Consider the following 27057-nt stretch of genomic DNA (forward strand, 5'->3'; position numbering starts at 1 on the left):
CAAGCCCTGGATAACAAGGGTAGCCAATGGTAGGCCGTATGTATGGCAGCAGGATTCGGCCCCTTGCCACACCTCTGGGAAAAGTCAAAAATGGTTGTCTGAAAATTTCTACGACTTCACCAGTCCAAATGTTTGGCCTCCAAACTCCCCAGACCTTAACCCCATGGATTATTTTGTATGGGGCGCAGTTGAAAAAGACATCAATCGCACTTCCAGTAATACAAAAGCCCAGTTAATGGATAAAATTAAAACAGTTTTTGCGGCCCTTCCCCAGGAGACTGTAGCATCAGCTTGTTCGAGGTTCCGAAGCAGAATTGAAGCTGTGATCGATGCTAATGGTGGTTATTTTGAGTAAATCTTGTTGATAGTATTGTAATTAACTCTGCCTGTAATGTTTTTTTGTCAATTCATTAAATTTAATAGATACAAAGAAGATTTTCTTTTTCCTTACGAAACTGTCAAATTTATCCCGAACACCCTGTATATATATGCGTGTGTGTGTGTGTGTGTGTGTGTATACTCCTGATCATGACCTTAATATGAAGGTTGAAATGTCAGGAAATTAAAATAATTATTTCTAATTTGGTTGTAGTCTCCATAATTTGTCGGAAAAGACATGAAAGAGTTACTAGTGCATACAAAAAAAAAAAAAAAAAAAGAAGAGTGAGAAAGTAAAGGTTGTGAGTCTCTTGACATGGTATGATATAGATGAATTAAGAGGGAGAGCTATTCTCGTGAATGAGTCAGTGCACAGATAGTGTAGGAGAAATGGTGTGGGGTTGTGGATGTGTGGAGAGAGTTTGATTGAAGATAGGATTTATATAAGGTGGATGACTTGCTGAATGTCAGGAGTTTTGAGAAAGTGTTGTTCAGTGAGAGTTCAGAAGTACAGAGGCAGGGAAACTAGAATGTTTAGGGAGAATGTAGGTGAGCATGGGTCTAGGCAACCTAGAGGTTAACAAGTGAGAGAGGGATCACGTGATGCTAAATGTAGCACCTCAGGTTCTTAACTTGAGTTGGTTAAGCAACATAAGGCATAAGGGAGCGGGATGAAGGAGGTATTGCAATTTATGTGTACTAATGCCAGAAGTATTTGAAATAAGGTGAGGAGTTTTTCACACTGGTTAGCTTAACTTGGCCAAAAATTATAAGCATTAGTGAGACTGAATAACCAACGATGATATTGTCATAGGAACAGAATGCCTATATTTTGCTCATAACAGCAGAGGAATTGAAGTCAAAATGAGTAAAAGTATAGTAGGGAAAAGGGATTCAGAGAGCACTTCATCAAGATATATCTGGTGTGAGATAGAGGCCAACAAGGTTAAATATTTAATTAGTTGCTGCTATATAATCCAGTAGGTATAAGGGAGAATGTAAATGACATGTACTCACAGATTGGCACGATGAGTACAAGTTAAGTAATTATTATGGGAGATTTTGATTATGGGGAGCTAAAGATTGAGAGGAGGAATGGTCACAAGCAAGGAAGGAGAAATGGAACTTATACAGCTGCTGAGAGATAATTACCTGACACACCATGTAATGGAGAGAGAGAGCATGAGGTTCAAAAGTGCTGGATCTGAGCATTGAATCAGACAAACACTAACCAATCTAGCTATGCTGCTTCAAACTTTGTGAAAGTGATCATACAGTCTTGTCCTGAGAGATTACAGACATAGAATTTTCTGTTAGGAAGAGGTATGTGCAAAATTAAAAAGCAGGTGATTATGACAAGCTGAGGAGTCAGCTTTTGGCAGTGTCATGCTATGAGGATTCAGAGGGGAAAGAAGTTTGTGGGGCATCAGAGGTGGTCAAGGGTTTGCTTGCAGAAGCAGTCTATGAATGTGTATCCAGACTCAGAAGGATAAATGTAGAAGTCAGATGGATGAATAGCATCATTCAGCAGAAATTACAGACAGAATCAGGCAACAAAGGTGATCTATATGGTAAGAAAAACCAAAGCTAATTATGAGAAAAAGATAGTTTTTAAGGCTAAAATAAATCCTAATGAATGCTATCACTATGTGGCATCTAAAAGGCAGAATGACAATGGAAAGGGAAACAGAACAAGCCAAATAATTAAATTATTGAGGAAAGCAGGATTAAATAGCATATCAGCCTGCGTATTATGAGAATGCACAAAGGAATAATCAGCACCTTTGACCAAGCTGCTTAATTTAAGCCTAAGCACCAGGAAGGCAATTTAGTGGAAAGAAGACAAAATTGTACAGGAGTGGTGGTTAAGTTGTTAGTGAAAGGCAGAATTCAGGACTGGTAGATAGGAATGTGATACTCTATAAGGGACAACATGGCTTTGTGAAGGATAAATCTTGCCTTAGCAATTTGCTTACTTTTTATGATAAAGTGATAATGGAGTTGGATAAGGGAAATGGCTAATAAGTGATACTGCTAGACTTAGCAAAGACATTTGACAAGATTCCACATAGAATTCTGTTGAAAAATTTGAGCAAATGGGGATGAATATGAATCTGGTGATTTGGATTAGAGGGTGGCAGATAGATTGATATCAAAAAATGGTTGATGTAGGAGTTGAGTTCAGGAGAAGATAAGTGGCTGGTGGTGACCCACAGAGCTCAGTACTTGGTCCCCTGTTGTTTAATTTGTGAAGCAATGATACAGGAAATATTCAGTTGCTTGCTGAGGATACTAAACTTCAAAGAGTAATGGTATATGAAGGTGATGTGGAGATTTGCAGCCAGACTTAAATATGCACTTTGGGAAGAGATCATAAGCTGTGCACTATATTAATGAAACTGAACTGCAGGAAACTGATGAGCTAGGGACTTCAGGAGTGATTGTGGACAAGAAGCTGAAGTTTTGGGTCATAGTGCAAAAGTAACCAAAACAGCACATCAGATTATGTAATTTGCTTACTTTAGTGGTTGAAGAACACACTGTATAATATGCAAGATCTAGACCACTGTACACAGATCTGGACTTCCGGATTTGTGTACAGTGGTCTAGATCCTGATATGGCATGCTCCCTATCAGTGCAGATTTAAGGTGGTCTGTAGGCTTCAAAAACTAGCTGATAAGCAAATATAGAAGACATGACAGAAGCATAATAAGTTATTAAAAGGATTTTATAGAATTGACCCCGACAAGATTGTTAGGAGTAGAATTTTTGCTTGTAGGGTAGTGAATGGGTGGAATGGGTTGCCAGAGGTTGTTGTGAGTGCTTCATCACTGAATGAGTTAAAGGAGAGGTATGATAGGTATTATATGTATAATGGCTATTGAAGTTGAAAGTTTTTTCACTTGGTTATACTATAAATTAAAGATGCCAAGAAATTATATTCTTGGTTATATCCATTACACTTGGTTATATCCATTATCTTAGTTATATCCAAGCGTAAGCAAAGTTTGCACATGAAGTCACTTCATGACTGGGCTATATACAGAGGCTAATGACTTCACATCAACCCTTAGTATCCCATAATGCAACAAACATATCTTTACATAGATGTATAATGCTATACACTATGGCAGTGTTTCCCAACCTGTGGTCTGTGAACCCCCGGGGGTTCACGAGTAATTCAAAGGGGGGGGGGGGGGTCTGCTGGATAGTTTATTTTCATTAAACTTTATCTTATCATGTTGCTCACACCTTTTGTTCACACCTGGCCTAATTGATATGTTCATATTCTTCCAAATATCTCCATTTATAACAGTACTGCATTGTCATAAATGACACATTTAGTGTTGTAAAATTGCAATTTATTACTTCACCTTTATGATATGTAAAATATAAAAAATTTCCATTTTGGATTTTATGGGGTCCACAGTGAATTAACATTTGCTACAGGGGGTCCACGGCATATTAGCATTCGCTACAGGGGTACGCGACATCAAAAAGGTTGGGAAACACTGCACTATGGAAAGGGACACTACCCAGACTGGTTTCAACTTTATTGAGGTCAAATAAGTTTCATTGTCCATTTCTCCATTTTGAAGTCTGCCCACATATCTTCAGTTGAAACTGCTATCCAATCAAAAAATTTATCTCCATGTTTGGTGTTGAATGCTGTCACTATGCTTTCCTTTCCTTGATCATTATTGCCTGAAAGTAACATTCTATACTTATTATTTAGTAAGATCTCACCTGTTTTTGTCTTCTTTGTCTCAGTAATGCCTATTATATCCACGGGATACTTTTCCAATTCTTCTGCAAGTTCGATTTCCTTTCCATTAATACTCCTTACATTGATGGTTCCTATCTTCAGTTCTTCTGATGTTGGATTTATTCTTCTTATTCTAGATGTTGAGTTGGAGCTTGTTGCAGTAGCTGACTTTTCACTGTTCACTCTAGTTCCCTGCTGAAAACAGCAGAGCCCTTGTTTAACCAAGCAATGCCCCAGATATCATGAAATCTCATGTTGTATCATCATATGCATATCAACTCTTCCATAGAGAGTACAGTTTGGTCAGCTAAGTTCCAGAATTGCCATCTCATCTTCATTTGTTCAGTACCCAGTAGATACCTATTATCATTATTATTATTATTACTGGCTACTTCATAGAGCCCTTAGACTCATAAACTTGGCCTAAAAATCAAGCCAAGCACTATCCAACATTCATGCAGTATCTATCAAACTTCACTTTGAACTCATTCACAGTCATAGCACCCAAAATAGACTCAGACAATCTATTCCACTCATTCACAACACTCCAAGCAAAAATCTAGCCCTGATACCAACATCTAACTACACTACTGCTCAGTTTCCAGGGATATCCCCTAGTTTTCCCACCATCACTAGTCCTGTTCTGAAAAATTTGCTGTGTATTAATCTTGCAAAAACCCTTCTGTAAGTGGCTTCAGTAATGCCCCAAGATTCATTCCATAGACCTGATACCATCTTGGTCACTCCCCTGTGACTAACCCAGAGCTGAGACCAAATGTTAGGGAATCTTGCAACTTCCCAATGAATGCACTGAGTTTATATCAGATGAAGATTTATGTGAGTGTATTGCAAATATCAGTAAGCAGAGGAGTTGTAAATGTGATGAGAAAGGAACCTTGTAAGATTGAGGCAGAAGTATGATAGAATGAATGAATGAATGAATGCCAGGAGAGTACAGCAAAATTGGGGAATGAAATAAGGAAGATAAGAAAGGAATTAGGGAAAGAGAGATTGACACATGAAATGGAATGACTGTAGAAGGAAGCAAATGACAAAAACTTTAGAGGTATAAAGGACTGGGAGAAGGATAGGAAAATGTTGAGAATAAAACAATGAATAGCATTTTGGGAGAATCTGATGAAAGGAGAAAAATGAATATGTGAATGAATGAGGGGATAAAAGAATGATGAGCAGAGGTATGAATGTTGGTAATGAAAGAATGCCAGGTGAGAATTTGGAAGGATGAGTGAAGAGTATAATGATGCACATGGTAGAGAAGTAAAATAAATACATAAATAAATAATATATTATTATTATTATTAGGGGCAACTCCATGGAGTCCTAAGACTCATCGAGGGAGGCCCCAAAATCATGTTCATCACAACTATTCGACATTCATACAGTATCTATCATACCTCGCCTTAAACTCATTCACTGTCACAGCATCCACCACAGACTCTGGCAGCCCATTCCACTCATTCACCACTCTAAAAGTAAAGAACCCAGCTCTAACACCCTTACTAACCACACTTTTGCCCAGCTTCCATGGATGTCCCCTAGTCCTCCCACAACCAGCCCTGTTCTCAAAAATATCTTCTGAATTAATCTTATAGAAACCCTTCAGTAATTTGAATGTCTCAATCATATCTCCCCCCTGCTCCGCCTATCACCTATTTTTGCAACCACAAATCCTCAACCTGTTCTCATAAGGTTCATTCCACAGACCTGCTATCATCTTGGTCACTCGCCTCTGGATCCTCTCAACCTCCTCCCCATCAAGAAGAAACCTAGGTGACCAAATCTGGGCACAGTAGCCGAGATAGGGTCTTAACAAGGCTCGATACAGAGGAACAATAACATGCTTGTCAACGTATTCTTCAGCAACCAAGTGATTTGATGAGCTGATTTGGCCTTTTTTGCAATGTGCTCCCTAAACTTCAACTCCTTATCCACCAACACTCCTAAATCTTGTGCCTCATCAATTTCCTGGAGTACAGTTCCACCAATGTAGTAAACTAGTGCTAATCTTTTCACCCCAAAATGTATGACCTTACATTTTGACACATTAAATTGACATCCATTCTCCTTAGCCCAGACCTCCAATCTATCCAAATCATCCTGCAAAATTTTGACATCATCTGCATTCACTATTGCCCTACCCAACTTTGCATCATCCACGAACAAATGAACTGTTCCTCTCAGATCCTTTCCTATATCATTAATGAACAAATTAAACAGCAGTGGTCCAAGAACAGATCCTTGGCACACCACTGGTCACAGGCTGTCTTTTGGACTCTACTCCTGAATAAACCACTCTCTGATATCTCTCCGTCAACCACTCTCCTATCCATCTCACCAACCCTATATCCATCCCCATATGCTGCATTTTACTGATTAGAATTCCATGTGGTATCCTGTCAAAGGCCTTAACAAGGTCCAGTAGAATCACTGTAAACCCATTACCCTTATCCAGTTCAGCTGTCACTGTGTAATAATACGTGAGCAAGTTACTGAAGCATGACTTACCCTTCATAAAACCATGCTGTCCCCGATACAGTATCCCATTTTCATCTATCCAATCTTGTATTTTCTTCTTGACTATTTTCTCTAAGACCTTGATAACGATTCCTGTTATGCTGATTGGCCGGTAATTTTCAACAGCAGCCTTGGAATCACCTTTATGCAGCGGAACTATTTTCCCCTCTTTCCACCCCCTTGGGACTAACCCAGACCCAAGGTTCAAATTAAACAAAATGGTTAAGGGCACTGACAATTCTTTAGCCGCTTCACGTACGACATGAGCTGGTATACCATCCAATCCCACAGATGTACTGACATTGAGGTTCTGTAATTGACTATTTACCTTGAATTCATTCATCACAAATCCAGTATAACCTGTTGGTTCTTCCATTCCTGCAATGTCACCACCTGGATGATAAACTCTCGCAAAGTGCACGCTCAGTAATTCCACAATATCGACTGATTCGGTTACCTCCCTACCCTGAGCATTTTTTAAAATCATTCTGCCATGAACATTTTTCCTTTTACTTGCAACATATTGAAAAAACTGTTTGGGTTCTCTTTAGCCTGCATGGCCAATTTTCTTTCATAATCCGCTTTTGCTTTTCTTACCACACTTGTTACCTTCCTGGCCTGAACTTTATACTGTTCCTGCACCTGCTGGTCACCTTTCTCCTTAAATTTCCTCCACAATTGTTTCTTTTTTTGCAGCTCAAGCTTAATAGTGTTATTCATCCATTTAACCCCTACTTGATTTATTATTCTGACTCTTGGTATACAGTCAACCATTGCCTCCTGCAAACACTTCTTAACCACCTCCCATGCACTATCAACATCCAGCCCTTGCAGTTTTACATGCCATGGCACTGAGACAAGCACACTCCTAAGCTTGTCATACTTACCAGCCTGGTAATTCCACATGTACCCTGTCTTAATTGTAAATTCCACACCTTTAGCCACCTCCCAAGTCATGACCTTATGATCACTCTCACCAATTGGTGGCAACATGGTCATGTTCGTTACAGCCACATTCTCAGATGCAATTACTAGGTCAAGCACTCTCTGCCCCCTAGTATTTTCCACAACATGCTGTTGCAGATAGTTGACCCTTAATAACTGCATAAAATCCAATTCCTTCCAGTAAATGTTACCATAATTGAAATCACCCATAATAATTACCCTCCTTCCACTCATTTCTTCTATTTGCCTATGCATACCATCCTCCACCATCTATTCCATCAGCTGGTCTATAGCAGCACCCAATTGTATATTTTGTTCTGCTAGACTCTATCTCACACTAAATAGCCTCAAATGTGCTCTTTTCGCTATCCTGCAGTTCAACTTCTATACTCCTTGGCTGCAACTCATCGGCTATCATCAATAACACTTTTTATTCTCCCTGTCACTCCTGAACACGCTATACCCGTCGTATTCAATCCCACTAGCTTTATCATCTTCTGTCAGCCATGTTTCACTAATATCAAACCTGTGGCCCGGAAGTGCCAACCAAGGCCAAAAGAGAGGGCGCTAGTGGGTCAAGTGCTACGGACGTATTTTGAAGATCTCCTGATTCAGATAAGTTTTACTAGGAATATCATCATCATCAAATTCCTGCCATGTACTCTCAAGGGGTGTACAGGATATGATAGTACTACATGAAAAAAATTACATTATTATTAATTTACTATCTACAATTTTCTTCCAAATCAGTCTGTACTTGTCAAGACTCCAACATTATCAGATCTTATATTTCTATCGTCTAAAGCACTTTGTACCGTATCAATCCACCTATATCTTGGTCTTCCTCTGGGTCGTTTTGCGGCCAACCAGGGAGAGAACACTTGTTTTGCTAATCTTTCTTCACCCAATCTGTTTAAGTGACCTGAGATTAACTCTGCTAACGCATTCCTGGATGCTAACAATGTTAAGTGTTTTCTTAATATCCTCGTTTTTAATATGATATTGCCATTGATGCCATCTGTTTACGCCTATAATCTTTCTCAGGACTCTCATATCAGTGGTCTCTAGTCTTTGGTCAAGTGTTTTACTTCTGACCCAGCTCTCAGATCCATAAGTTAAAACTGGTTTGAAGACTGTCTTATGTACAGCTAATTTAGTGTTCCGACTAATTTCTCTCTTATTCCATATGAATTTATTCAATTGACTTCCCACCATACCAGCTTTGCTGATTCTGTTGTCTATTTCTATATTTAATTTACCATCTTCAGTAAAAATAGTGCCTAAATAGCTGAAATGTTTTACTTGTTCCACAGGTTCTCCATTCACAACATTATCAGTTGACATTTTCAATGATTCTGCCTATTTTCATTGTCTTTGTCTTTTTATTGCTGACCTTCATACCATATCTATTACAAAAGCTATTCAATTTAGTCAGAGAATCTTGCAGACTTGTAGCAGATTTATTTAGAAGTATAACATCATCTGCATAAAGCAAAGAGTTGAAATTAACATCTCCAATTTTGATATCATGTTTAATACCACTTTCCTTCATAATGTGATCCATATAGATAATGAATAACAGAGGGGATAATGTACATCCTTGTCTCACACCAGATTTAACATTCAACCATCTTCCTATACTTCCTTCAATTCTAACTGCTGACTTACAACTCAAATAAAGACTAAGTATTGCTTGATATAATGCCCCATTGACACCATATAACTGCAGCGTGTTGAATAGCTTCTCTCTTGGCACCTTGTCATATGCCTTTTCCAGATCAACAAAACTTAAATACAGATCTTTGTTAAATTCCCACGCTTTCTCGACTATTTGTCGTAAAGTGAAGATCTGATCCTGACAGGCTCTATTTGGCCTGAATCCAGCTTGTTCTTCACCAAGCTTTTCTTCCACAATTCTTCTCAACCGTTTCTCAAGTATACTTGCATACATCTTGCCAGGAACACTCAGTAGGGAAATACCTCTGTAATTCTCACATGCAGTTTTATTTCCCTTTTTATATATGGGTAATATAAGAGCACTACTCCAATCATCGGGAATTCGTCCCTCTGTCCAGGCTTTCTAACTATGCAGTGCAGCCACTGTAAGACTCTTATACCACCATACTTCAGCATTTCTGGTCGAATATCATCTACTCCTGCTGCCTTTCCACATTTCAAGCCTTTGATGGCTTTTTCTACTTCTAGTATGGATATATATTCCTGACTACATGCCAGGTCAGTGTTTTTTACCACTGTGTGGTCATCACTGCTTGTTTCATTTAGTAGTTTTTCAAAGTAATTACTCCATACTTCAAGGATATCTTTTTCTCCCGTTTTCATGTCACCTTTATCATCTCTAATTCCTTTTACAGCACTCTTTCCTCCATTCTTAAGCTTCTTCAACAACCTCCAGAATATTTTCCCACCTTCTTGATATTTGTTTTCTATATTCTTGCCAAAGTCCTCCCATGACTTTTGTTTAGCTAGTTTTACACAGTGTTTAGCATTCTTGCATTTGTCTCTATATTCTCTAAGAGCAAGCTGACTTATTTGACAGGAACTTTTGATTTGCTTTCTTCTTTTCCTTCACTGCCACTTTAACTTCCTGTGTCCACCAGGGAGTTCTGATTTTTTTATCCTTACAGACAACCTAACCACATGCCTCTCTGGCAGAATCAATTAATGTTTTCTTCAGAGTTTGCCACTGAATCTCCACGGTTTGATTCCTGTTCTCAAACTCTTTCATTTTTTCTTCAATAATCTTTGTGTATTTTAGTCTACAGTTCACATCTGAGAGCTGCTCAACTTTTATTCGCTTTAAAACTTTCTTACATGTTATTCTTTTCAATATGAAATTTAATTTTATCCTGCTCAAGACTAAATAGTGATCACTTCCAATTTCAAATCCTCTGTACACTCTGGTGTCCTGCACCAGGGAGAAAACATCACTATCAACAATAACATAGTCAATGAGACTTTTCTTATTCCTAGCCTCTTCTCTCCATGTGAATTTGTGTACATTTTTATGTTGGAACATGGTGTTAGTAATAACCAGTCCATGTCCTGAGCAGAATTACTAGGAATAATTAAGTATATATGTGTAATTGTTTAATTAAGAGCAGCTGTAAACGTTGTACGCTACCGATATTATTAGTTTGGGGTTTTTTTCCTTACCTAAACTAAATACAAAATCGTTAATATTAGACATGGTAACCTGCAGAGAAAAAAAAAAATGTGCGGCGGCATTGTCATTCCATGATTTTAATTTAGATTTCAGTCGTTTCGTTAAGTGTGAGGTCTGATATATGTATTCCTTCGATTACATAAATGATTTGTGGATGTTTAGTGTGGATGGAAGAATGGTGTGTGTGAAATGTGACCTGAACGAGGAACTGATGAATGTGAATATGAAATTGATGACAGAAAGTGCTAGTACTGATTGTGTCGCGAGTGCACGTTTGAAAGAGAGGGATGGTGAGAAAGACAGGCGAAAAAATGTTAAAAAATCAGGAAAAAAGAAAAACAGCGATTTGACAAACCGTATCGGATGTTAAAAGGGACGAAAGTGAGGGAAAGAAACGATATTGAGAGAACGAATGAAAGTAGAAATGGCGTGATGCAGAAATCGCAAGTAAAAAAAATCGAAAGAATGAATGATAGCGAAAAAAGAATGAATGATGGTGAAAGTTGGACGCATGTTGGAACGAAAGTACTGAACCAAAGAAAGATGAATGACAGTAAAAGTGAGAAGAATGATAGCGAAAGTTGGACGCATGTTAGTCTGAAAGTACGGAAACAAAGAAAGATATGTGAGAGTGAAAGTGAGAAGAGGGGGTCGAGAGTTAAAAAGTTAGAAAGATTTAATGATAGAGAGAATGTGTCGTGAGGTTCGGAAGGTGAATTGGATTGGATGAAGCAAGAAATGAAATGGAAGCGGAATGAAATTAAGAGAATTCAGGTCAAAACTATTAAAATAAATCATGATGGCATGAAAGAGTTAACGAAAGATGAGCGAGTGGCGTTGTATGGCAACTCCATTATTAAAGGTGTGCTAGAGGATAAAATGCACAAGGTATGTTTTCCAGGGGATAAAATGAGTAGAGTCATTGAATATGAGGCGGGAACAAGCAAAAGAGTTAATTGTATTAATTGGTACAAATGATTTGAGAGAGAACAAAGAGCATGTCAAAATTAATGTCAGGAGACTGCTTGGAAAGATAAAAGAGAATAGTGTGACAGGAAGGGTAGTCAGTGTGTTGCCTAGGTATGATTGTGGTGAAATGAGGAGGAGAGCAAGGATTATGAATGATATTCTGGCTGAAATGTGCGAGGAGTTGGGAGTACAGTTTGTTAATGTGTGGAATGAGTTTGAGGGATGAAGTGAGCTGTATGGGAGCAATGGACTGCATTTGAGTGGTTATGGTGTGAGTCGTTTGGAGAGAGTGCTGCTGGAAAGTGGAGAAATGAATAGAGAGAATGAATCAGATCGAGAGGGGAGTGATGTGGAAGAGCAGCAGAGTACGACAGGAGAGATTGAAGAAGTGGAAATGAATCGGGAAGTGAGTTGTATGAGTATAGAAAATGAGAGAATGGGTGTGCAAGAGGAGCAGGGAAACAGGGAGGCTCACGGTGGACAGGGATACACAGTGTGCGAAAGGTGGATGCTCCAAGAGGAGGTGAGAGCATGTGTAGGCAGGAAAGTAATGGGATGATCAGGGATCAAAAGGAAACAGATGGAATTGCAAAGGGTTCTAAAATGAAGAAGCAGAAAGGGAAATGGCCCCAGTCCAGCATGGAGAGATCACATCAAGTGAGTGGTATCAGTGGAACTAGCTGTAGATCCAGAAATGAGTTGTTGTGTTTGTATACCAATGCTAGAAGTATAAGAAACAAGGCGGATGAAATGGTTGCACTAATTGCGTCTGTGCACCCAGAGATTGTTGGAATAACTGAGACACGGTTAGATGAGGATGACATCCTGACAGGAATAGAGATGGAAAGGTATGATGTGTTTAGTGAGGATAGAAGGGATAAAAAGGGAGGGGGAGTGCTATTGATGATAGAGAAAGAGTTATGTCCATACAAGGTAGAGATGCAAGAGGGAAATGGGGCCAGTGGTTTTCAGGCAGTATAGTGTGAGACAGAGGTGAATAGAATCAATTACTTGGTGGGATGTTGTTATAGACCTGGTAATGTGGATGGTGGTGATAGTGAAATGTATAATCAAATAAGCCAAGCAAATAAGAAAAGGGTGATCGTTATGGGTGATTTTAATTATGGCAATATAGACTGGAATGAAAAGATAGCAAATGGAAGTAAAGAAAATGAGTTTCTTGAGTTTTTGAGGGATAACTACCTCAGACAGTATGTAACAGAGGGCACACAAGGATTAAGGGTCTTGGATTTGGTCATCTCATCGGAGGATGTAATTATCAATGAGGTATCAAATCATCCACCAATTGGTGAAAGTGACCATGAAGCGATTACTTGGGTGGTTGCCAGCAGTGCAAGGACCCCTGTGAAAAAAGGGTATATGTGGAACTACAAGGGGGGTGATTATGAAGAGCTCAGGAGACAGCTTGCAGGTGTAGCATGGAATGAGGAGTTAGCTGGAAAAGAGATCAATGCAGTTTGGGGGATTTTCAAAAAATATTTAGTAGATGCAATGTCTAAATATATACCATGGGTGAGAAAGTTAAATAAGGTAGGTGTGAGATGGATGAATAAAGAGATTAAGCATGCAATACAGAGAAAAGGGGCACTGTGGAGGCAGCATAGGAGAAGTGGAAGTAATCAATTTCATGAGGTCTACAAAGACCAGGCAAAGAGGGTGACTTGGTTGGTGAGAGTAGCTAAATAGAGGTATGAACAGCAGTTAGCTAATGAAGCCAAAAAGAATCCTAGGGAGTTCTTTCGATATGTAGCCAGCAAAAGAAAGAATAATTATGGAAGGATGACATTGATTGGAGGAAATGGTATAAAGACAGCTGTTGCAGAATGTGTGGTGGATATACTTAATGAGCTGTTCATAAAGATCTTTCAATCTTGTGAATGTGAATTCATGGAGAGATTAAGAGCAGTTGATGATGGGGAGGAGAGACTGACTGTAAGTGAGCAAGAGGTGTTTGGGGAGTTGAGTAAACTAGATGTAAATAAGGCTGTGGAACTTGATAATATATCACCGCGTATTCTGAAGGAATGTGCCAGAGAGTTGACACCTGCCTTGACATATTTTTTTAATACGAGTCTTGCACTTGGTCAAGTCCCTAAAGAGTGGAAGGAGGGCAAGATTGTGCCACTTCAAAAAGGAGGTGATCAAACTTAATCATCAAACTATAGGTCTATCTGTGTGTCATGTGTTGTGGTTAAGTTGTTGGAGAAGCTTGTGAGAACTAGGATCCAGAGTTGGGTTGACAACAATGGTATAATCTTTGATGGACAGCATGGATTTGCTAAAGGGAAGTCATATTTTAGTAATCTACTTACTAATTACAATAAAGTGACTGCTTCCTTGGACAGAGGAGAAGGATACACAGTAATATAATTGGTTTTCGCAAAAGCTTTTGATAGAGTACCTCATGATAAGTTGACAGTCAAACTAGAGCAGATGGGGTTGGATATTAGATTAGTGCATTGGATTGGAGACTGGCTATCTGATAGGTATCAACAAGTTGTGTATGGGGGTGCAATATCCAGTAAAAGGAAAGTCACTAGTGGAGTGCCTCAGGGATCTGTTTTAGGGCCATTACTATTTAACTTGTATATTAATGATATTGGCGAAGATTTGGATGGAGATATTCAGTTGTTTGCAGATGATGCAAAGTTGGGACGAACCATAAAGAGTAGTGAAGATGTTGTGGCCTTGCAAGACTTGAATAAATTGAGTGATTGGGCAAGCAAATGGGAAAATGAGTTCAATGTTGCAAAATGTAAGGTTTTAAAATTTGGAAAACAAAGATGGGATGCAGAATTTATGCTTGGTGAGAATATATTGTTGGAAGTAGAGGAAATAAGAGATCTGGGGGTGATAGTGGATAAGGATCTAAAATTTAGGGGACACATCGCCAAAAGTGTGAAGACAACACAAAGACTTCTGGGAATGATGCGGAGGACACTGACGTGTAGAAGTAGGGAGATTCTTGTTCCATTGTATAAGGCTTTGATTAGGCCACACATGGACTATTGTGCCCAGATTTGGTCACCTGGTTTTCAGAAGGATGAAGAGATGTTGGAAAGGGTCCAAAGGCGACTGACTAAGGTAGTTTCTGACCTCTGGAATGTTGAGTATGAGGAAAGATTGAAAAGATGTAATTTGCGGAGTCTAGTGGAGAGAAGGAAGAGGGGAGATATGATAGAGACCTACAAGTTGGTAAGGATTGTTATAGGATCAATGGTGGAGAAGTTCTACAGAGAATAGTGGGAGATCAGGGGAGAACCAGAGGTCATCCCTGGAAATTGTATAAAGAGGGTGTGAGTAGGGGAGTGAGAGGCAGGTTTTTTTCATGCAGAGTTGTGAGTGATTGGAATGCCTTGTCTGAGAGTGTGGTGTCTGCAAGGAGTTTGAATGTGTTTAAGAAGCGGTATGATGAGATGTGTGTGAGATAAAAGGACCTCCTAGATGAGTTTTTGACTCCATGAGGTCTTGTTTGATAATAATAATAACTCTTCCTTATTGTTCCTAATACTCCTGGCATTAGTGTACATGAATTGCAGAAGCCCGTTAGTCCCATCCCTACTTTGATGCCTTATACTAACTATCCCATTCTGTTTTGTTTTATTTTGTACTCACTCAGGTATGTTATACTCATTCATACACTCAACTGCCTCCCTAAAGTCTGCATATCTACCTCCCCCCTTAATAAATCTAGTTTCCCTGAATCTGTACATCCTCTTCATTCATCAACACTTTTTCAAGCCTCCGTATACACCAAATCCATTCAAATGTAACCCATCCATCTTATATAAATCCTTTCGCCCATCGAATTCACTCCACACATCCACAAATTCCACGCCACTCTCCATGCATAACCCACGCATAAAGTCATTGGCAATTATGGCGCTCCTTCTAAACACTTCACTGTCATACCGCAGCAAATACTCACCATCCTAACTCTCTCACTCTTCTCTTTTGCTACCTCAAGTAATTCCTTCACATCCTCTATCATTTCCATTTTGTCCTCTTTCAAATCATTTGTTCCTGCCACAACCATCATTTCTTTCACCCTCTGTTTTTGCACTCGAATAGATTCGCTGACATCTATTCGAGTGCAAAATCACTTTATGTTCGCACCCAGTTGGTATGATTTCGATTTGACCCGGTTGGTACGATATATATATATATATATACAGGTAACTCTCATAGAATGCAGATGTTAGGTTCCATAGAAATGCCGCGTTATATAAATCGCGTTATATGAGACTTAGATCACATAGAAAGAGTAGGGTTAGGTTCTGAAATCGTTTTTTTTAAATTATATAAACAACAATGATATATCCAACAAAAACAATATTTTTATTTCATTCAGGTAATTCATGTGAGTTAAGAAAACATAAACTATGAAACAAATACGTAGTATAAAATTATAAAAATTACAAATTGTACATAAATTTCATTGCACATAATGCATAAATGTTTTAGACACAATAAAATAAGGCACATATTTTAATCGTCATCACTGTCTTCAGAAATAACATGTCATATATGTTCTTTAAGTGGCTGGAGGTCCTCACCACTTGAAGTCTCTTGGACATCATTTGTATAATTCTTATTGCATACTTCGGCTGGTTTAGTCATCAAGAAGTCAGTAATAAGACTTTGCTTTCCACTATGCTACAATTTTTTATTAAGTTCATAATATAGAGCTAAACAAATATCCAATTGTCTCGTGAATTTTCCCCGAGCGCTCAATTGAGGGATCATTATCCCTAAAATAACTTCCTAACTTTCTTGCCAAGTCCAATCCTTCTGCGAATTTCTTTAAACTGAATTCTTTAATGGATTCATCATAATCAGAATCTTCGGCAGAACTTTCCCCACCATTTGGTTCGACGCCATCTATTAATTGTACCAGTTCCTCCTCATTTAAATCTGTTTCTCCATCAATTAATTCACTAATTTCGTTTTCAACCATATCGCAAAAGCCCTCTCCACGAAAAATGTGTGAGACGTTTATTATACGATAGCTCGCCATCCACTGGAGATACGAAATTTTGTTCCAGAACAGCTTCCGGCCATATTTTATTCCAGCAAGCATTCAGCGTAGAGGATTGTAAGTCCTTACCAGACAGAGAAATAATTTTTACACAATTCAATATTGAAAACTCTTTCCACGCTTGAGGCAGTGTCATGTTTGGATTAGATTCCATTTTTTTCCAAAATTAATCGAAATGTTCACCAAATATAATATGACTTAAATGTTGATATTATTCCTGGGTCAAGTGGTTGAATAAGTGAAGTAGTATTAGGCGGCAAAAAAGTTATTTTAATATTCGGATGGCTTAAATTTATTGGGTGGCCTGGTGCGCTATCTAAAATTAGTAGAATTTTGAAGTCCATATTCTTTTTCTTTGTATAACTTTCTACATCGGGTACAAAACACTTGAAAAATCAATTTTCAAACATGCTAGCTGTAACCCATGCCTTTCTGTTGGCCCGCCAATAAACAGGTAATGTGGACTTGTCAAGCCCTTTCATCACACGAGGATTTGTGGATCAGTTAATAAACATTGGTTTTGTCATGTAATCACTTGATGCATTACTACAAAACAGTAGAGTAATTCTATTTTTGGAAACTTTGAATCCAGGAGCTGATCTTTCATTTTTCAAAATATAAGTGGATTTTGGCATTTTTTTCCAATATAACCCAGATTCATCTGCATTGAACACCTGGTCTGCACTGTAACCAGCTTCTTTAATGATTTTTAAAAGTTCTGCTGGGTATTTCCAGGCAGCTTCAATGTCTGCTGATGATGATTCTCCCTATATTTTAAGATGATACAAAGAAAACCGCTTTTTAAAGTTTTCGAATCAACCCTTACTGGCACAAAATCCATGCTGAGAGATTTCTTCTGAAGAAACTTGATCGAGTTCTTTTAAATGTTTATAAACTTTGAGAGCTTTTTGTTTAATAAGGTGTCCATCCAAAGGAATTTTCTTTTGAGTGCAATCTTCTATTCAAATCATTAGAGATTTCTCCATTTTTTCTATTAGAATATTGCGAACATGAGCAATGCACTTTGCACTTACCGTTGACCCAGGAATAACACTTTCTCAGATTTTATGTTCATTTTGTTTGATTGTTGATTCATTTAAATTCAGAGTCCTTGCAACAACTCCTGGTTTTTCTCCAATTTTCAACCAATCTAAGATTTTAATTTTTTTCTTCGAGAGAAATGAATTTCCTCTTCAATGTTAGTTTTTTCCCTTTTGTTGCAGTTTTAGTGGCCATTACAATAAAAATAAAGTTTTACATAAAAAAAGCATTACATATGTATGTAACTCACCAGAAAATAAACTGCTTAGCTTGAGAATAACACACACACTTATGATTTTAAATGCACTTTCCTGGCAGAAAACGAAGACAATTTTCAACAATAAACATTTTATACAGTAAACTCTAGATGGCAAACCTATGCTACTTGTGCCAGAGGCAGGTCTGAGAATTTTGCTAGCATGTCAACAATTTACAGGCGATATCCTTTTATACGCTTATAAATTATTCAAGTTTTTTTTTTAATTGTTACAATACGTACAAGCATATTTTTGTGTAAAATACGCTTGTGTAAAACAAAGAATTTTGTTTTACACAAGACAGCAACTATAAAGACATGCATATGATTGGTGCAGTATTAACAAAAGATCGTGCGACCCACGATCTTTTGTTAATACTGCACCTTCGTGCAGTATTAACAAAATTCTGCCACGATCTAATGCTCTTCAATCAAATTCCATAACATCTGAAACTGTCATAACCAGTGGCAGTTGGTGACAACAGAAACAGGTGGGCCAAATACAACTTAATTGTTTTATATTTATATAGTGGGCTCTATTAATAATAATAATAATTATGGATTTATAGTTATTATTTCTATTACAATAATGTTTAGCCAGTTGGCCACCCTACAAAATATTTTCGAGTTTTCATTTTTAAATGTTTTTTTTTTTTACCATCTTGTTGAGTAATACACGCATCTCTAGGTTGGTATGAGCCAAGCCTTTTGATTTCTAATTTTTCTTCTAGACTTAATAATGAGAAACGTTTTCCCAATAAACTATCGATTTTGTTCATAGTTAAAATGTATTGTTTATGAATGTAATAAAAATTTAAACTTTAAAATAAATTATATCAAAAAATGACAACAATAATTAAACACACTAAAAACAATAAAAACAGATCAACAATGATAATAAATAATAAGATAATGAAAGAATCACGTGCTGTTTACATACAAACACAGTGAATGGGCCAGACTAAACAGGAATCGCGCACCAGTGACTGGGTCAGACTAAACTGGCCTCAAGATAAGCATTGTGCCTGGTAAACAAATGTGATCGCTAGTGCATGTGCCTCATACATCCGCTGTGTTCTACAAATAGGGCCAGCCGTGGCTGGCCCCAAAGACCATACTAAGTCGCATTATGCAATATTGCCACAAAATACTATAGTAATTTTTTTTTTTATTAATCAATAAAAAGTGCTGGAAATAGTTCAAAAAATAATAATTCCAAGAAATATAATTTTTAAAACTACAATTATTGGGCTAGTTATACAAATATAGGTGGGGCCCCAGCCCCTATAGATGAGCCGCCCCTGGTCATAATAACATTAACTGTTAGTTTTAACACATTCACAACAGAGTGTCATTTATCATTCCGATGGAACTTCTCATTATGATTGGCTCAACTCACACAAACGTTTCAACCCTTGGTTGAATTTTATGGTTTCTTGGCAGGTGAATCACACATTCATTATATGGTATGTTTCAATTCTTGGTAGTCTTTTATTTTAAATTAGCCTTTGTGATCTGTCATAATGTCATTGAGAATTTCAAATGCAATAAAACAAACACTTATTTCATAATTGAAAAATTGGACAATAGTTTTTAGTTAGATAGTGTGTTTCAGTGCAACATATTTTTTTTCTCCCAGAAACTCGGGTTTTTCATTCCGCATACAGACAAATCAGCCCTTCAGAACACACGCAATTTACAGACAAAAAAATACTAGTTGTGGTGGTGGTGGGCGGTAGATGGCATTGATGGAGATGATTCGTAGTAGAGGTTCGGTGTAGTAGTTGAGACAGTTGTAGGTGTCCTCCTGCGATGAGTCCTCGGACTCCTTGGAGTTGTCCCGAATAATAATAATAATAATAATATGGTTTTGCTTAAGTCTATACAGCATAGTTTCTGTGAGAGGGGACATGTGATTTATTAGTTAGCCTTTTTTATTCCATCTGTCTCTAATTGTACTATTTGTTGAGAATGACACAGACTGCAAAAGCCTCTGTAGAGTACCTTAATCAGTGATACAATAAAACTAAATTTGATACTTATAACTACTTGCACGATATGGGCAGACATGAATTTAACGAAGATAAAATTTGATATTTAAGTCCCATGGTGAAAAATATGAAAAAAATAAAAAATAAATAAAGGGTTACTAGAAATTGTAGACCGCGTTATATCGAAACCGTTTTGAACAAGGGATACTACAATTTGTAGACCACGTTATATCGAAACCATGTTGTATAAGTACCGTGTTATACGAGGGTTACCTGTACATATATATATATATTTTTATTATTATTATTATGTGATACCTCCATGAAGTCGAAAGACTCATCAAGGGAGAGTGTGCCAACAGCATCGAACGATTGACCCCTCCCAACTTCTAACTGCACTCAAACTTACCTAACTTTTTGCAAGCCATTAGTAGCAGAGGCTCTCTTTCATCCCCTCATTCATTCACATGTTGTTCATTTTTCTCCTTTCATCTCTCCCAAAAATACCATTCATTCTTTTATTCTCAACATTTTCTTGCCCTTCTCCCAGTCCTTCATACTTCTAAAATTTCTGTCATTTGCTTCCTTCTACAGTGATTCCATTTCATGTGTCAATCTCTCTCTCCCTAATTCCTTTCTTATATATATATATATATATATATATATATATATATATATATATATATATATATATATATATATATATATACATATACACAGTGATTCAGTGATATCAGCACCACAAGATAAGAATACAAACTGTTAAAAAAATATGCAACATTATAGATACAGGTAAAAAACATGTAAAACAGTAGATATAAATCAATTTATTGAAAGTAAACAATAGATATTTTGCACTAGGAATAACAAGACATCATCAGTTTAGGTAAAAACATGTGAATGAAGCAATGCAGAATATAACAATATTAATCACCCAACCGGCCAAGACGTGTATATACTTCCAGGATACCATGGATGCAAAGTGCATATCAAAATTGTAATACCATTGATATTACATTGAAATATATGATGGATACGAAGTGTAGAGGAGTGATGTATTTTATCCATATTGATGGTGATGTAGTTAAGTGATTGTTATATTCTGCATTGTTTCATTCACATGTTCTGACCTAAACATGTAAGGCCTTATTTAGATGACCTGATACCATCTTGGTCACTCCCTCTTTCCACTCCCTTGAGACTAATCCAAACACAACTTAACAAATGAGTCTTGATTGTACAAGAGAAAAGTAAGAGGGATAGAATTTTAAGTGTGTTGCCAAGTTATGAGTTGGCAAAGATATCATCATAATTCGAAACAATGCAAATATATAACAATATTAACTGATTGTTAGTAGACAGATGATATCATCCATTCCTAGAGTTTGGGAGATTCTTGTCCTTAGAAAATACACGAATTTCTTTTTTAAAATAATTATTCTGATTTCAAATTATGATGATATCCTTGGAACACATGGCACTTACCTTTATTCAGTCAAATGAATGTTACAATCTGCCTTTTTACTTAAACTGATGATGTACTATTCTTTCGGTATAAAATATCTGTTTACTTTCATAAATTTATTTAGATCTGCTTTGCTTACATCTTTATATGTTCTCAACCCTTAAGAGAAAAATGTGTACCAGGAGATCTTGTCTCAAAGTATGACTGAGAAAGAGAGAGAGAGAGAGAAAGTTATTATAGTTATGAAGTGGGATAGAAATATGGATAAAAATCATGAAGTGGGTCCAAACAATTTAAGATATTATTATTATTATTATTATTATTATTATTATTATTATTATTATGAACTACTCACTCCGTGTAGTCCTTAGACTAAAACCATAAACATCACAAGAAGCACTATCCAACATTTATGCAATATCTATCATACTTTGCTTTGAACTCATTCACAGACATGGCACCTACAACAGACTCTAGCAACCTATTCCACTCATTCACTACTCTATAAGCAAAAATTTAGTTCTAACACCCTTGTTAACTACACTCTTGCTCAGATGCATCATAAATAGTGTGGCAAGAAATGAGAAATGTTAGTGATTGTACAAGAGAAAAGTAAGAGGGATAGAATTTTGTTACCAAGGTTATGAGTTGACAAAGATTATCAGTACAGATTATGAATGATTGTGAATAATTATGACCAGCCAGAATGTCTCAGAAGAAATGCTTGAAATTTGTGGATATTTTTTATGGCAGAAGATGAACTGCACTTGAAGTATGAAGTGGTGAAATTTAGGATGACTCTGTTGGGCAACCAAGTAAATGTGAATCATGAATTGGTGATTGAAGAGATTGCCTCAGATGGAGACAAGAGCTAGGGAAAAGAAATGCTTTATAGAATATTGCAGGTTTAGTTGAAATTGGGGAGAGCAACAGTAAATATATGATTAATGTGTATCTTATCATCAGTACCATCGACAGGGTATAGCATAGAGGCAGCCTGCCTCACTGCGCTGCTTAATTAAGGGTGCTCATTCAGCCATATTGCAGTAGGTGCCGTATTAGGGCAGCAAGATATTTTACATCTGATGTAGATGCAATAGATTTATTTGAAAAATTAAAAATTCCCTCAAAACTAATACAAGAGAAAAGTGGTCCTCACCAAATTCTATCATATATAACCAAAATCTTGTAGAAATTTTTCCCAATGTAATCATCGCCCTATGGATATTAACAATCCTGTAAGTGTAGCAAGTGAGGAAAGAAGTTTTTCCAAGCTTAAACTGATTAAAAATTATTTGTGAACAGCAATGACATAAGAAAGATTGGTTGGTCTAGAAACTATATCGACATAGGCAGACAGCTTATAATTTAAATTTAGAAGCACTTATAAACACACTTTTATTGTGCGATATCCCTGTAGAACAAACATTTAATTAATATTATTATGTAAGTGTTTTGCATTAATGTTTCTTTTGTAATAAAAACAAAATAGCAATTGGAGATTTTCTTATATTTTTGTCTTACAATCCATCAGGGGCAATATTTAATTGTTTTCCTCAGGGTGCAATCTAATCTGATGACGGTCATGATTATCATGGCACTGTTTTGTTCATTTAACTAATAATAAACTTGCAACTCATGTTGCAAGTTTATTTTTCACTTGGTTGGAGTATAATAAATTTAGTTTAATCCTTTATCCAAATGTGAGCAAACAAAGTTTGCGCCTGAGAGTATCTTCAGAACTGGGGTAAGGTGGTACAACACAAGGTGGTACAACTCTCGTTGCAAAGGTGGAGCAAGCTACCAACACTCCTATCTCAGTATATCCTATAATGCAAAACACATCTCCTTGCGGATATGCCTAATGTTATGCATTAAGGGACGGGCCACTACCCAGACTAGTTTCGACCTTTATTGAGGTCTCTTCAGTGGGAGCCAGGCCCGAGTGGAGATACTAGGCAGAAGCATTAACAGGTCATCTCTATCTATAGGAGTTGCCAAATGGTGTGCTACCTTTTTTAACACCTGAAAGTATCTCCTGAAGATACTTTCAGGCGCAAACTTTGTTTGCTCACACTTGGATAAAGGATTAAACTAAATTTATTATACTCTAACCAAGTGAAAAATAAACTTTCAACATCTTTCTCTAAATCCAGAGTAATTTATTAAAAAGGTGGCACACCATTTGGCAACTCCTATAGGTAGAGATGACCTTGCTAATGCTTCTGGCTGGTATCTCCACTTGGGCCTGGCTCCCACTGAAGAGACCTCAATGAAGATCGAAACTAGTCTGGGTAGTGGCCCTTATCTTAATGCATAACATTAGACATATCCGCAAGGAGATGTGTTTTGCATTATGGGAGATACTGAGATAGGAGTGTTGGTAGCTTGCTCCACCTTTGCAATGAGTTGCACCACCTTACCCCAGTCCTGAAGATACTTTCAGGCGCAAACTTTGTTTGCTCACACTTGGATAAAGGATTAAACTAAATTTATTATAGGCTTAGAACTCAGTTTGTCTAAAATTTGTTTGTATCAATGAAACATGGGTGATCAAGGATGACACTTTTCTTTTTTCTACATTCAGTCCTGTTATTGATGGATTTGAAAATGATGTGGGCCTTGATGTAGACAGTGAATGAAGCTTGATGTTATGGTTTTCCACAAAGTGTTGAAAACCATAACTTGAATATAGGATTAAAATTTTGAATAGAGTAGAGAATGAAAACCTTCATTCCAACATGAATAACCTCTGTAACAAGATCAAACAAGTATTCGGATCTGAAAAATGATAACAATAGTCTGACCATTGAAAGGACAAGTAAAAATCTTGGAAATTTTCCACTTATCATTGTTGTGACAAAATACACCAGGTTAGGAACAGCTGAGAGAAGGATATTCTACTAAAGACAAAACATGAATGAGATTGTGATCTAATTTCCCAGAAGGAGTAGTCATCTCAACAGTGACTTGGAAGGACAACTGGTTAAGAAAATATCCAGTGTTGGATAAGTGGAAAGAATGATCAGCAATTCTGGTTGGGAGATGAATGAATGAATTGCTTTATCTTGCTGCTTATAAGTACTTCCACTTCTCTTCCAGCTTAGTTAGTGGAATGAGAAAATGAAGATAGTCAGAGTTTGGGCTATTAAAGTCACCAAGTACATGAATTTCGATTGCAGGAAATGAAGCTTCAAGGAATAAGAAGCCAAGACCAGAATGATTTTCAGAACTGGGGAAATGGTAGAGACAGCAAATGAATGATACATAATGAGGCAAGAATATATTAAGTCACTACAGAAGGTCAAAAAGGAGAGATTCAAGATTAGGCATCCTCAGGCAAAGAACACCAGATTGCACAAATACCATCTGTGAAGCAAAAGGAAACATATTTTGTAGTCTTGCCTGTTAAGATACGTTGCAGTTGCTGTTGTTGTATTTGGGTAAGATGAAAATTGAAGATCAGGTTTAGATGTATGTAGATGATGGTGTACATTATTTAGGTCAGTAAAATGAACGTGGAGGTAAAAAATTGTAAGATTTTTCAGAGTTGTAATTTTTTAAAGTTTTTGGAGGGGGTTTGTTTTTGTTTTAACTGCAGTGACTCAATATTTCTTTAGGTTTACTGTCATGTTAATATTTCACAAAGAGAAAAATAATAGAAAAACATAGTGTGGGAGGAGATGGACTCTTAGCACATACAGAGTATTTGTTTTTGTTTTAACTGCAGTGACTCAATATTTCTTTAGGTTTACTGTCATGTTAATATTTCACAAAGAGAAAAATAATAGAAAAACATAGTGTGGGAGGAGATGGACTCTTAGCCATGTAGCACATACAGAGTATGTGCAGTCTATTCAGTCTCTAGGTCATAACATGGCCTCTCCAGTATCACTCACTTACTAAACACAGTCTCCCTCCAAGAATGACCTGACTGTGTAGATAGCAGTGAGATTATGAGTCAGCTAATCAGGAAGTTTCTTAAATGTGCTACAATCTAGTTCAGTCTCATACACCATCTGGTAGCTAACCTGCATAAATGTTTTACTGCTATGACCTTGGATGTTGTGGAGTTTCTGGATCGCCACAGTATGTTTGGCATGTTCTTGATGGTATTGCTCACATGTCGGAAGATTGGAAGAGAGAATAGAAACTGTAATCCCTGCTCTGAGAACCAAAGATAGCAACAGCCACTTATGATCACTAATAAGCAAGATGGTTGTGTACTGCTAGGCAATGAAAATCATGCTAAAAATGCCACTTGGAACTACTAGGTGAAAGTTGACATTTCCTCCAACTAGGAATCCTCTGAAGTCAACAGAGCCTCTTTGCGAAACAGATTGCATCTTGCCAAGGAGAGTTTGACTTAACTGGGAGAGGCTGTATTTTGTGCATTGCTAGCCAATAGTGGTCCATAATTTCCAGCTGAAGAAAACTGGTAATGTAGAAATAGCATTATTGAATTAAAATATAAAAGTTAATGAATGTGATGAAATTTAAAAACACAAAAATATAGTTTCATAATGGACTAATTCACTTACATTCAAATTCTATCCGAACTGTTTTACTAACAATAGTTCCAAATTCATTAGAGGCTATGCAGTAATATTTTGCTTCATCAATTGACTGCTGAGGGTCATGAATTATTAATGTTCCATCAGTCTGAGTGTAACGTACATCATCTAGTGGATTAATGACATAGCTCACTGAGGGACTGTTTTTATACTCCTAAAATATGAATTTTTGCTTCAGAAATAAAGTAATTTAAATTCTGGCAGGAATTTAAATTACTTTATTTAAATAAAGCCAACATATAAACCTTATTTAAATAAGGCTTATATGTTGACTATTCATAACTATTACTATATATAACTATAAATATAGGAAAGCGTTAAAGTTGCTGCCCTGGTTGGCTGAGTGGTTAGTGCATCAGCTTTCTAGTTAAGAGACTGAGTTCAAATCCCACCTTGTTTTTCACATTCATTCATTCATACAAACAGGTATGTATATTATTCCAAGATGGACTGAGTTAACCATGGAAGAAATAGACCCATCTGTCCCACAATGGGAGAAGACTTCACCCTGTAATGGGTGAAAATACAAGCTGATCATCATCATCATTAATGAAAATTATTATAATTAATATATAGTATATGTTGTTATTTCCTGAAAAATAACAGTTGAGTTAAACAATTTAAAAATAATACCAATACAATATACATGCACACATGTGATATTTATATGCTGTATGCAGGATTTTTATATTTATATATGTCTTTGTTCACTGCTTTATTTGATAAGGCATAAAATCACATTTACATAAGGTTTATGAAGGAAAATAATTACATTAATAAATGAAGGTTGAATTAGGGTAAAAAGATGACTAATAACTATTGGGGGGGGGGGGGATGAAAAGGTGTGATAAACACCTAGAACAAAAATGATATTAAAGCAACTCTCTCATATA

General features: G+C 36.9%; 1 protein-coding gene across 4 annotated transcripts in view; it reads right to left on the reverse strand.

The window, feature by feature from the left end:
• The window catches only part of LOC150110083 (contactin-like), a 690381-nt gene that overhangs the window by 485088 nt on the left and 178236 nt on the right, over nucleotides 1-27057 (reverse strand). For all 4 annotated transcript variants that reach the window (XM_090391236.1, XM_090391210.1, XM_090391218.1 and 1 more), the window contains exon 7: nucleotides 26132-26318. In XM_090391236.1, coding sequence (XP_090247362.1) covers nucleotides 26132-26318 — 187 coding nt within the window. The remainder of the gene's footprint in view (nucleotides 1-26131; nucleotides 26319-27057) is intronic.

The sequence above is a fragment of the Typopeltis vanoorti genome, chromosome 1, assembly GCF_054136105.1.
Source record: "Typopeltis vanoorti isolate ZY-2024b chromosome 1, IOZ_Tvanoo_1.0, whole genome shotgun sequence".
Lineage (NCBI taxonomy): Eukaryota > Metazoa > Arthropoda > Arachnida > Uropygi > Thelyphonidae > Typopeltis > Typopeltis vanoorti.